The sequence below is a fragment of the Pogoniulus pusillus genome, chromosome 29 (assembly GCF_015220805.1).
Source record: "Pogoniulus pusillus isolate bPogPus1 chromosome 29, bPogPus1.pri, whole genome shotgun sequence".
NCBI classification, from domain to species: Eukaryota; Metazoa; Chordata; class Aves; order Piciformes; family Lybiidae; genus Pogoniulus; species Pogoniulus pusillus.
Window position 1 is genome coordinate 17,887,081 of NC_087292.1, and position 12,248 is coordinate 17,899,328.

Consider the following 12,248-nt stretch of genomic DNA (forward strand, 5'->3'; position numbering starts at 1 on the left):
GCAGAGTCCCAACGGGCTCGGCCCTTTCGCAGCCCTTCCCCGGGGACAGCCCCGGCCCGGCCTTGCCGCGGGGGAGATTCTGTGCAAGTGTTCCGGTGAGACCCCGACACCTCCCCCCACCTCGATACCCCGGAGGGGCTCAGGCCCAGTACACTCCGCAGGGTTGCTGAAGCCCTGTGGGGCAGAGCGGGGGGGTGGAGAGCAGCCTCTGCCGGACTCCCGACCCAGATGCTGGGGGGGGGCTGCCCAGCCCGGACTGGCCCTGGGTGATGATGGCTGTACCTGATTCTGCTGCTGTGGCTGGGGGATCTTCACCCACGCCGATGCCCTGCTCTCTGCGGAGGGGTCCTCAGCGTGGCTGGCACTGCCCCCCCCCAGCAGGAACTACCCCTCACCCAAAGCCTCACACCCGCCCGGAGCTGCCCGGGCAGGGGCTTGCCTTAACCCCAGGCCTCGGCGTTCCCCGGGGATGTGTCTGTCCCGCAGGCACAGGGTCTGCCCCACTTCACCCCCTCGAGCCGGGTGCCTGGGGCTGCGCTGAGCCCGGTGCAGGATGTGGGGGCCAGTGCTGGGTGGGGGGTTCAGTGCAGGTGCAGGGGCCGGTGTGACGTGCGGGGTGCGGGTCGTCCCGCCCAGCCGGGGCACGCAGCATTGCCGTGCCCTAGTTCCCCCCCAGCCCCCCCTCCCCGGCTCCGCGCCCTCCCCCGCCGCTGCTCCCCTCCCCGCCGCGGCGGGGGCAATGCCTCCCGCATACGTGATGAAGCGAGCGGCCGGGCTGCGCTCCGTCGGCAGCAGCGAGCCGTGAGCCCGGGCGCCTCCGCACTGCAGCCCCCTCCCACCGGCGGCGGGGGGCGGCGGGAGGCGGCGCGGGACGCGGCTGGCTGCGGAGCGGAGCGCGGAGCTCGCGGGCAGCGGCGTGCGGCCGCGGGCAGCCGGCGCCATGCTGAACAACCTGGCCGACTGCGAGGACGGCGACGGCGGCGCCAGCCAAGGTGAGGCACCGGTACACCGGGCACTGGCACATCGGGCATCGGGACACTGGGGACCGCGGGGACCGGGGTGGCCACCTCTGCCGGGCTGAGGCCGGGACTCGGAGAAAAGACGAAGGCGGAGGGTGCTACGGGCACCGGGCTCCGCCGCGGGGTAGGCAGGCAGCACCACCGGACGCCGGCTGCTCTCGGTATGTGGAACTCGCGGGGATGCGGAGGGCGGTGCGGGGATGCGGAGGGCGGTGCGGGGCTGCTCGCGTTCCCGCTGCCATCGCCTCCGCACCGGCCCGGTCCTGCTCTCGCCGCTGCGGCAGCGCGACTAAACGGCTCGGCAGGGTTTGAGCCGCGGCGGGGCCGAGCCATGCTCGGGATTCCCGGGAGTCTCGTCCCGGTCAGGGGCTGTGGACTGCGCTCCGGGCGATCCTAGCGGGCGCCGGCCCCTGACATCTCCGGGCAGCGCTGACTGCCGTTGCACCGGCCCGTTCCTTCCCTCCCAAGACCCCCTCAGGGCTTCCCGCTCCCCGCTGTCACCCCTCTCCTCTCTGTCCCCCACCCCCAACTACCCTTTCCCAGCTGCTCTCTCCTCTGGCTGCCGCCCCCCGATCCCATCTACCTCCTTCCCATTCCTCCTAATCGCCTCCTACCTCCCGCTGCCGCCCCCCCAACCTTGCCTGCTGTTGCCCCCCATCTTTGGCTACCGCCCCCCATCACCTTCTCCCGCTTCCCTCATCCCTGCTCCCGCCTCCCGCTTTCTCCCCGCTGCCATCCCCCAGCCTTCCCAATCCCTCCCCGCTTCCCCCGCCAACTCCCGGTCCCGCCGCTGTCCGCGGTGCTGAACCGGCCGCCGGGGCAGGAGGAGCCGCTCGGCCCCTGGCCGCTGAGCTTTGCAGCGTCGAGCCGAGCACAGCCGTGCCAAGCCGAGCTGAGCTGTGCCAAGCCGCGCCGGGCTGGACCTCTCGGTCCAGCCCGTATCGTTCCGTGCCAGCCCGGTCCAAACCGTGCCAACCCGTGTCGTGCCGGGCGTGCTGCAGTGCAGACGGGCAGGGCCGGGGCCGCAGCTCCCGGGCGGTGGGGCCGCCAGGCCATGGCAGCAGCCGTGTTTGTGACAGGGCTCTCCTGGGACACCCACCGCCAGCTAAGGTGCGACGGAGGGTCCTGGGGCCCTGTGGGGGCACATCCATCTCCGGCAGGTGGGCCGGCACAGCAGCTCCGCTGCAGGTGCTTCCATCGGGCACAGAGGTTGACTGGAGCTAGGGACACGGTGCGATGTACACGAGGGGACCTGCAGGGCCTGAGTGCCCCAGTCCCTCGCCAGGTCACCTCGGCAGGTCCCCATCCGCGAGGGGACAGCTGGCCCCATCTGCCGCTGCAGGAGTGCCCAGGTGCCTGCAGTGAGGAGCGCTGGGCACAGCCACGGTGAGGCTTTGGGGAGATGCTCTGCACTGCTGACCTGAGTCTGTTTATTGACTTGTTTATTCAGGGCTTCACTCAAGGTCAGGGCTGGCAGGAGCTTTCTGGGGACACCTTGCCGGGCTGGGGAGAGCTGCACTGGTCCCTGTCCATGCCCTTCCCTGAGCTCTTGCCCTCCCCTTGCCCTCTGCAGTGCCAGGATCCATTCTGTTCTCTGTGTTTCCATTATGGCAGTGCCGGCGGCACGGTAGCAGGCATTTCTGCCTTGCTGGGGTCTGGCGGGAGGGCTGGACACGGTGCCACTACAGATGGACCAGGCAGACTGCTGTTGGAGCCGGGCCTGGCTAGATGGTGTCCTGTGGGATGGCAGACGCAGGGCTGGAGGTGACAGGACTCTGGGCGGCTCGGGAGAGCATCTGCTGGAGGAGGACAGCAGAGCACCCTGTATCTGTGCTGAGGGCAGCTGCTGTGGGGTAGTGGATTGCTGAGGGTCGCACTGTGCTGCCTGCACAGAATCTGTCTGTGGGAACCACTGGATGCCCCAGGGAGGTGGCAGAGCTATTGCTTGTCAGTGCCCCCCACCACACCTCAGTTTGCCAGTGCTGCTCCAGCACTGACCATCCAGGGACTTGCTGGGCACAGAGGAGTTTCTGAAGCCTTAGGTGCCATGTAGGCCATTGCTGTCAGAAAGGCCAAACTGTCCCTGTGCAGGTCCCTGTTCAGGGGCAGAGAGCAAGAGACTCCTGACAAAGGCTAAAAGGGCTCTAGCAAGGGCTGGGCCAATGGCAGTCCCTCTGGGGAGGTGTAAGGAGCAGAAGCGGACAGGGCTGCAGTGTCCAGGCTGGCAGCTTGCACTGCTCTGTTTGGGGTGTGGAGATGCCAGGTGCAGCCCTGCTGCAGGCTGCTGTACCCATGCTCCAGCCTGGAGACACCCAGCTGCCCAGGGAGGGGAGACGTGGGCCCAGGAGCTTTGCTGGAGCTTGCGTCCACGGCCATTTCCAAGACAGGGCTCAGGCTGTCGGAGAATCTGGGAAGCTGTTTAAAGGCAGCAGCCAAAGCGCCTGTGCTGGAAATCCTGCGCCTGCAGGGCCGGCAGATCAAAGGGAGGATAATCCCCTGGTTAGGGAGGAAGAGGATAGGTCTGAAGTAGCAGTTGGTCCAATTTGGGTCAGGCAGTGAAAGAATTCAGCCCAAAAGGCCACTCAGTGTGCCTGCTGGCTGGCTGGGCAGCACAGAGGGAGCAGCCTGCAGCCCACAACCCTCACCCCAGTCCCCTGCTGCAGCCGGGAGCTGGCACCGCTGTGCATGCTGCCAGCGTCAGCCGGGGCTGCTCTGCCCACCAAGACTGCTGCTGGGCAGGGTGGTGTCTGCTTCAGTGGGGGCTCCATGGCCTCTCCGAGTGTCACCCTACCCAGGGCAGTAGGCAAATACTCTCACTAAGGGCACTGGAAGCTTGGGTGGAGTAGAGGTGCCAGGGGCCACAATGGCTGCTTGGTTACCTCCATCTGCCTCAGTCCAGCAGTCCAGTGGATGTGTGACTGAGTCCCCTTTATGGCCAGGGGTGACAGCACAGCAGCGTGGCCTCCCCAGTCAGCAGCTCCTGCAGAACGGTGGCAGCTGGGGACATCAGCCAGGGCCACGTGCTCACCCATGTGCTTGCTGGGCTGCTGGGGTCACCCTGGGGTGCCCCTTGCTGCTGGCTGCCGGCAGAGCCCCAAGGAGCAGGAGGAGGCTCCTTGCCAGCCGGTGCCATCGAATGCTCTGGCAAAAGTCAAGGTGCCCTGAATGCCTTCTGGGGAGACCCAGGGCAGCCCTGGGCGTGCGAGCATCCACCACACTGCTGCTGGTCCTGGGGCTGGTAGGATGGTGTCGGGGGACAGTTCAGTGCAGAGGTCCCTGGGCTGTCAGGTCCCTTGTGCCAGCACCCACCCGATGGTCTGTGAGCACTGCAGGAGCACCAACAGAGGCAGGGGGGCAGTGTGGGGCTGGAGGCTATCCCTGTCATGTCCCCCCTCGCCTGCTGTGCCTTCCAGTTGGTGCCACAACCCCAGAGGCCTGTGTTGCCAGGGAGATGGTCTGCATGGTGTGCCACGGTGGGGACAGGCTGGCCACAGCCGGAGCAGCAGCAGCTCTGGTCAGTTAGCCCGTGGGGTTTGGCTGCTGAGGCTCCCCAGGCAGTGCTCCGTGCCCTGCACCATGTAACGTGATTAGGGAGGCTTGGGGATAGGGGACATGATGCTTCCAACCCAATTTAGGGCTGAGTGAAAAGCCATTAGTAAATCAAGCCGTGGCTGCGCTGTGCCCCAGCGCTGGCCCATGGGGCGGGTGAGCTCCCAGGGGTACAGCCACAGTCCCTTCGGCCAGGCAGCAAGGTTGTATCTGGAGTGCCCAGGGTAGGCACGGTTGGTGGTAGCCCCTGCGGAGAGCAGGGCAGCATGGTGCCCATGGCAGGGCCGTGGGTTCCTGCCAGCAACCCTGCTGTGAGCCCTTCCAGCCGCCGCAGCAAATTAAAAGGCCGATTCATGTTGAGTGATCCCTGGGGAGGGGGGCAGCTGAGCGCCGGGATCGAAGCCTGGCACGGCTCGGCTCTGCTCACACTGCCTCTCCCACGATGGGCTGGGCTGGGGGCACAGACAGGCCTGCCGGGTGCTGGCATTACCTGTCAATGTCCTGTGTGTCCCGCCGGCCGGGCGGTGCCGCCCACTCAGTGCTGCCAGGCAGGGACTGGCTATGGTGGTGGATCGGTGACAGACTGGGCACTGCCCAGTGCTTCTGCCTGTCCCTGCCTGCATAGCCCACAAACGCGGCAGCTGCTGGGGAGAGCTGCACCAGCCCCTCTGCGGCAAAATGGTCTCTGTCAGGAGTGGGGAGAAGGAGCATTGTCACCTGGGAACCTGCGGCCCTGGCTGTTAACTCCTGCCAGCCTGCGGGGCTAGGCTGAGGCAGGGGACAGGGGTCTCCTGAGCCGTGCCCTGGGGATGCCGGAGCTGTGCCACTCGCACATCCCTATGTCCCCACCTCCTGCCAGCCTGAGGCCTCTCCCAGTGCCAGTCCTCCCGGTGACGCCACCCGGAGAGGGGCTGCTGCGCCCTGGGCCAGTCCAGGTGATGTAAGCCCGGGGTCGCTGTCCATGCGGTGCCAGGAGGGGACATGTACCGGGCCGAGGGGTGAAGGACCGCGAGGTTTGGGTGCTGCTGTGGTGCCGAATGGAAGCCTGGGCACCCTGGGGTGCTGCCGGTGTCTGTGGTGCGGATCTGGGTAGTGCCAGGCCCTGCGGTCGGGGTGGGCAGGGGCCAGGGTCGCGGTGGCGGGGGCCGGGGGTCTGGGGCGCGGGTGCGGGGCCAGCCGCCTGCGCCGTTACATAAGAGCGGGAGCCGAGGCGGCCGTGGCTCGGCGTTGCCATGGAAACCAGCACGGTGATGTCGTCGGCCGGGTATCAGGCGGCGAGGCGAGGCCCCCGCGGGCTCCACTCTCCCGGTGGGGTCCCCAGGCCCCCGCGGCTGTGAGTGCATTCCTCCTGCCTGGCTGCCTGCATCCCTTGGCCACTGCCTCGAAGCGTCGGGTCCTGACGGGAGGTGTGGGCTCCAGGGAGCCCCAGTCCTGCACCCTTGTGCACCCGTGCTAGGGGTGGGCCCCACTGGTGGCCCGGAGGGTGTTCCTGTTGGCTTGTTGGTTGTGTTATGTCCATGCACTTCCTGGAGCAGATGGGTGCCATGATGGGCAGCTGTGTGCCAGCCCATGCTGCTGTTACCTAACAAGCGCTGGGTGCAGAGATTTAGGGAAACCTAGAGCAAAAAGCACGGTGTGTCCACACTGAGAACCCACTGTGCCCCTTAGATGGAACAACATACCGAGGGTGCAGCACACGGTGCCAGGTGCATGATCGAGGGGGCTCTGGAGTGAGGCTGGGGCTGGCTGCACCATTGGCCAGAGTGTCCTGGTGGTGCCGCAGCCGTTCCTGTGCAGGAGTTTGGTTGTGCCATCAGGGACACTGCTGCCCCACACCAGAGGAGTGAGTGGACTGGCAGGAGGTGGGGCCAGCCCACAGGTCGGTGTCACCTGCGGTGCTCAGGGCTTCACCTCTTGGTCAGCCAGGAGTGCTGTGTCTGCCAGGGGAACTGCAGATGGTGAATCACCACCACACACAGCCGAACGGGCTCCCGGATCCCAAACATGAGTCACCTGGCAGGAGGCATTCCAAGGGCTGGGCTGAGCCCAACGGTCCAGCTCTGTCCGGGGGCTGCCGGCATGCAGGGCCTGTGGGTGGCCCTGGTGCTGTCCGTGCACCCTGTGTGTTCCCGGACTCGGGGTTCAGGGCTGGTGGAAGGGAAGGCTCCCACTCTGGCCCGTGGCGTGGGGCACGTCTGTGACCCAGCCTGTTCAGGCAGCCTGTTCCATGAGGCTGCTGCTGTCACGGTGCAATGGCCCTGGCTGTGAGGCCATGTTGGTGGGGATCTGTGTGTGGTGGGGAGCACAGGGCCAGGAGCCAGGCTGCTCAGGTTTCCCTGTGCCGCTCAGTTCAGCACCATGTCCTCTGGCTCTTCATCCCTGTTCCACCCGGCCCCCCTGTCCTCTGGGCCTCCGTTCAGGGCTGTGCCGCTCCGGCAGTGCCGTCCTCGCTGCCGCTCCATCTCCAGCCTGATTTATTTCTGCTGCTCTGCAGCTCGGCTGTTTTCCTCCTTGTGAAGCCAGCGCCGGCTTTCTTCTGCGCGGTTGTCAATGCAGCAAGCAGCCGCAGCCCTGTCCCAGCAGCTCTGCGGGCTCTGCACTGCTGCAGGTGGCTCCGCTGCCCTGGGCAGACCCTCTTCTAGCTGGTGGCACCACTGGACACCTCTCCGTTGCACGGCGCAGCCGGCGAGGCCGTGGCCCCTGCTCCTCTGGTGCGTGTCGGGGAGCAGGACCAGACATCCGTCTGCTCACCCTGCTGCAGGCACCGTGCCGGGACTGTCCCCCTCCGCGGTGACATGCTGAGCAGCCAGCCAGATCCTGCCCCTGCCGACGCAGCACTGCGGGCAGCCCTGGCAGGCTCACCTGCGGGTGCCCCGTGCCATGAGTTATTGCTGCCAGCCGTCCTGCCGGGAGGGTTCCCCCTGGATCCGTGCTGCTCGCCTCACTGCGTGGATGCGCTCCGGTGGGCCTGAGTGCCAGCACGGCCAGGCAGGGCCCCGTGTGACTCCTGGTCCCTGCCCATATGTGGCACAAGAGGCGACGCCAGCAGCTGGGACACGGGGTGCCATCGCCTGCCTTGGGTCAGGCATAAGCATGGTGCCCGTGGCCATGGCAGCCCTCCTGTGGGAGCTGAGGTGCAAACATGACTGCCCCAGTGAGGCTGGAGCTGCCTGGCTGACCTGGTGACATCTCTGCAGGCGATGGCAACCCCAAGGAGAGCAGCCCCTTCATCAACAGCACGGACCTGGAGAAGGGCAAGGAGTACGATGGCAAAAACATGGCCCTCTTCGAGGTAGGGCATGTGGGTGGCAGGGAAGGGATGATCCCTGGGAAGAGGATTGAATTGGGCAGCTGACCCAATGCACCCTGGCACTGGCCCATCCTGGAGTCCCAGGACAGGGTCCCTTGGCTGCCACTGCTGTGGTGGGGTGGCATCTGATAAAGGCTAAGTCCCAGGGGTGGCTGGAGTCTCTTGGGACTGCTCTCATATCTCAGGGCTCTGCTCTCTACAGGAGGAGATGGACACCAGTCCCATGGTCTCGTCCCTGCTGAGTGGGTTGGCCAACTACACCAACCTGCCACAGGGCAGCCGGGAGCATGAGGAGGCTGAGAACAATGATGGTGGCAAGAAGAAGCCAGTGCAGGTGAGGGGCAGAGGAGTGACACAGCCCAGGGGCTGCCCCAGGGACAGCTGGGTCCCTCAGCCACTGCTTGGGTCCCTGTCTGTGTGACAGGAGGAGCAGGACCCCTTGCTCCTTTGCCAGGCAGGCCTGTGAGCCCTGATGGCTGCCCTCTCCTTTGGCAGGCCCCACGGATGGGCACCTTCATGGGTGTCTACCTGCCCTGCCTCCAGAACATCTTCGGAGTCATTCTCTTCCTACGCCTCACCTGGGTGGTGGGAATTGCTGGCATCATGGAGTCCTTCTGCATGGTCTTCCTCTGCTGCTCCTGTGTGAGTGATGAACCCCCGTGGACCTTGCCTGAAGGCTAGGGGCCACCAGCTGGGCTGGCCAGGCCGTGGAAAGGTGCACTGGCTGCTGGGCCACCCTGCGCTGCTCCTGCCCCTTCCCCCACCCCTGCCCTTCCCCTGCCCCACTCTGAGTGAGGAGAAGCATTCAGCTTCCCGAAGCTATCAGCAGCAGAACAGTGCAAATGATGCAGACTGAAGCTGCTGTCTGGGAGGGAAGTGGTGGGGGAGTCCTCTGCCCCTGCCAAGCTGCAGTGACACACCTGCCCAGGACAGTCACCCCAGGGCAGAAGCTGGGGGTGCTGAACACAGGCAGTGTCCTTGGCAGCCTGGGAATCCTCAACTCCTTGCTGTGCTTCTGGTCCTTCCAAACTCTGCCTGCCATCCATCCCTCCCTCCCTCCATCCCTCCCTCCAGCTCTGCCACAGGCATCCCAGCACGGCCCGGGGGAGCCCCATGTCCTGATGTGACCCCACGTCTCCTCCCACTGCCTGCTCTTCTGCCCCAGTGCGGAAGGGGCACTGCATGGTGCCCACCTGGTTTTCCTTCCCACAGACAATGCTGACTGCCATCTCCATGAGCGCGATTGCCACCAACGGCGTGGTGCCAGGTAGGACCCAGACCATGTCTCTGTGTGTGCTGGGGTCAAGGGGAGCTGGCTTCCTGTGGCTTGGGCACCTGGCTGGCAAAGGGCTTTTCCCAGAGAGTGGCCTCAAGGCTGCCTTGCTCCCTGGGTTGTGCCAGCTGAGCTGCCCCTTGCCGCGGATGTCACCGTCAGCAGCTCCTCGGCATCTGCCACCAGCCCGCATGGGTTCCTGCGGCTGGGGGAGCACCGAGCTGGAGCCACCACCCGTCCCCAGAGCTGTGAAGTGCAGATGGCAGCGAGAGCCGCCAGCCACGGCTCCACCCTCTGCCAGACTTGGGAGGCCGCAGGGAAGCCAGGGAGACCTGCTGACAGGAGGATGGGGAGCTGGGTGTGCCAGGCACGCTGGGCAGAGGGGCAACCACTTCCACGGCTACCCCAAGCTGTGCCAGACATGAGGATGATGCTGTGTGTGGTCCCTACCCCAGGGGAGGCACTGGTGGGGTCTGGCCTTGTGGGTGACCCTGGCCTGCCTCTCCCAGAGCGTGCCCAGCCCCAGAGCTCGAGTGAGCTGTGCCGGCCTGGCTGGGCACTGCACTGACAGCCCCAGCACGGTGTAATTAAAGCCATTCATCATCCTGCTGCCGCAGTGGGACCATCGATCCTGGCAGCCCAGCTCTAAGGGCTCCTCTGGGAGGACGGAGCAGGGCGTGGCCATGTCCCTGGGCCTGTCTGGTGCCCCAGGGGACAGGTCTCCGAAGCCATCCCACCTGGCTGCTGAGCTCCCAGGCAAGGGCTCTGCTAGCACATTGCTCCTGCTGCTCCAGGGCCCTGGGAACAGTGTCCTGCTCTGTTCTGGACCAGGGTCCAGGGCTGTCCTGGCTCCGTCCTGCCCTGGCAGGGCTGGGGTGGCACTGGAGTCTGCCTGAGGCCCATCTTTGCTCTTTCTGGCAGCTGGTGGCTCCTACTACATGATCTCACGCTCCCTGGGACCTGAGTTTGGTGGAGCTGTTGGGCTCTGCTTCTACCTGGGTACCACCTTTGCTGGCGCCATGTACATCCTGGGCACCATCGAAATCTTGCTGGTATGTGCCCAATGCTTGCCCCAGTGCCATGCCAGGGGCTCAGGTCCTGGCAGGGCAGATCTATCCTTGCCTGCCTGTGCTTTCTACTTCTGAGGCTTTGAAGTGAGGCTGAGGGACCCTTTCCCAGGGTTCTGTCTATGGGCCCCACCGCTGAGTGGTGATGCTGTGACTCTCTCCCAGGCCTACATCTTCCCAGCCATGGCCATCTTCAAGGCAGAGGATGCCAGCGGGGAGGCAGCAGCGATGCTCAACAACATGCGTGTGTATGGCACCTGCGTGCTGACCTGCATGGCCACCGTGGTCTTTGTGGGGGTCAAGTATGTCAACAAGTTTGCCTTGGTCTTCCTGGGCTGCGTCATCCTCTCCATCCTCGCCATCTATGCCGGGGTCATCAAGTCTGCCTTCGACCCGCCCAGCTTCCCGTGAGTGCGGCATCCGGAGGGGCGGTGGCGGGGCCAGGGCTGCAGACCCGGGTTTGAGTGCCTGCTCCCCACCAGGATCTGCCTCCTGGGCAACAGGACCCTCTCCCGCCATGGCTTTGACCTCTGCACCAAGATGGTGGTGGAAGGGAATGAGACGGTGGGCTCCAAGCTGTGGGAGCTTTTCTGCACCTCCCGCTTCCTCAATGCCACCTGTGATGAGTACTTCACCATGAACAACGTGACCGAGATCGAAGGCATCCCTGGGGCTGCCAGTGGCCTCATCCAAGGTGGGCAGAGTGCTGGGGTGGAGGAGTGGGGTTGGAGGAATATATATGAAGAAGCAAGGACAGAGGAATGGGGACAGAGGCAGGGGGATGGAGGTGTAGGACAGGCCCCAGAGGAGCTGTGGTGGGTTAGTGGCTGTGCCTGCCAGGCAGCTCCACTGGTAGGGTTGGCAGTTGGGCTGCCATCCGCTCGGGCATGCCTGGCAGATGTTGGGGGGGAGGGGGGATGGGTAGTGCTGTGTCTGGGAATGGTGGCATGTAGGTGATACCTGCCCTAGGCTGCTCTGCCCATTGGGTGCAGTGAGCTGTGCCTACAACGTGCTGGGCAGCAGGATGGATTCTCACACCAGGCAACCAAGTTGTATGCTGCCGCTGCCTGAGCATGGTCTGTGCCAGCCAGGCTGCAGCAGGATGGCTCCAAAGGAGACTCAGAGGCTGGGGAGGAATAAATCCTCCCTCTGCCTCCTCTTGGCCTTGGGAGAGGCTGGTATCGATCCGAGGTTTTGCGAGGAGTGATTGTCCCTTGGGGACACTTTGCCGCTGCGGCCGCAGCCGTGCCGGGAGAGTGGCCAGGGCCGCAGCCAGGCTCTTGGGGCTGCGGGGAGGAGCCACTCCTGACCTGCTTTTCCCGAGCTGCTGCCACACTCACCAGGCGCTCACGCTCCTCGCCGGCTGGCAGAGGACAATGCTCAAGGCCACACTCAGGGGGCGTTTGCAGACCCTTGCTCGGCAGAGCTGTGTCGGCAGGACCCACTCTGAGCGTATCCAGGTGGGCGTTAGGGCTTGCAAAGCTGCGAGCAGGATCAGCCTTCTCTGGTGCTGCAGCTGGGCCAGGAAGTGCCAGGCAGGTGCCAGGTTGGTGACCCTGCAGCATGCAGTGAGCTTTTGGTAGCCCCATCTCTGGCAAGTCCCATGGAACAGGGCAGGAGCCAAGATGCCTGGGAACGGCAGGCCCTTGCCAGGGGGCAGCCCTGGCTGCATCACCACCTGGTGCCAGGATGGCTGTGGGACGATTCCAGCCTGTTCTTCTCACAGCAGCTGCATGGACCCAGGTGCAGGAGTTCAGACACTGCTGAGTGCGAAGGGCTGGGGCTGCCAGGCCATGTCACAGTGATGTGGTGGAGTGCAGTTGCTGGGTGGTGGGAGGTCCTGATGCCATCCTGTACCAAGGTCTCGTGAGCCAGATAAAGGGCCCCTGTCTGCCTGGTATAGCTGGGTCCTGCTGGCAATGGCCCTGTTGGGGAGGGGATGCAAAACCTCCTGGCCAGCCTGTCTTGGTCAGGGCAGTCAACATCAAAAGCTCCTGCTTCTGATGTGCACAGGGCAAAGCTAGGATGTA

General features: G+C 65.1%; 1 protein-coding gene across 3 annotated transcripts in view; it reads left to right on the forward strand.

Annotated features, from left to right (window-relative positions):
• SLC12A5 (solute carrier family 12 member 5) overlaps nucleotides 1-12,248 on the forward strand; it is a 30,344-nt gene that overhangs the window by 5,389 nt on the left and 12,707 nt on the right. For 2 of the 3 annotated variants that reach the window (XM_064167992.1, XM_064167994.1), the window contains exons 2-8: nucleotides 7,766-7,860; nucleotides 8,081-8,212; nucleotides 8,374-8,520; nucleotides 9,091-9,145; nucleotides 10,073-10,203; nucleotides 10,384-10,625; nucleotides 10,701-10,912. In XM_064167992.1, coding sequence (XP_064024062.1) covers nucleotides 7,766-7,860; nucleotides 8,081-8,212; nucleotides 8,374-8,520; nucleotides 9,091-9,145; nucleotides 10,073-10,203; nucleotides 10,384-10,625; nucleotides 10,701-10,912 — 1,014 coding nt within the window. Of the gene's footprint in view, nucleotides 1-856; nucleotides 993-7,765; nucleotides 7,861-8,080; nucleotides 8,213-8,373; nucleotides 8,521-9,090; nucleotides 9,146-10,072; nucleotides 10,204-10,383; nucleotides 10,626-10,700; nucleotides 10,913-12,248 lie in introns of those variants that run through there. The other variant, XM_064167993.1, reaches the window with a different exon arrangement.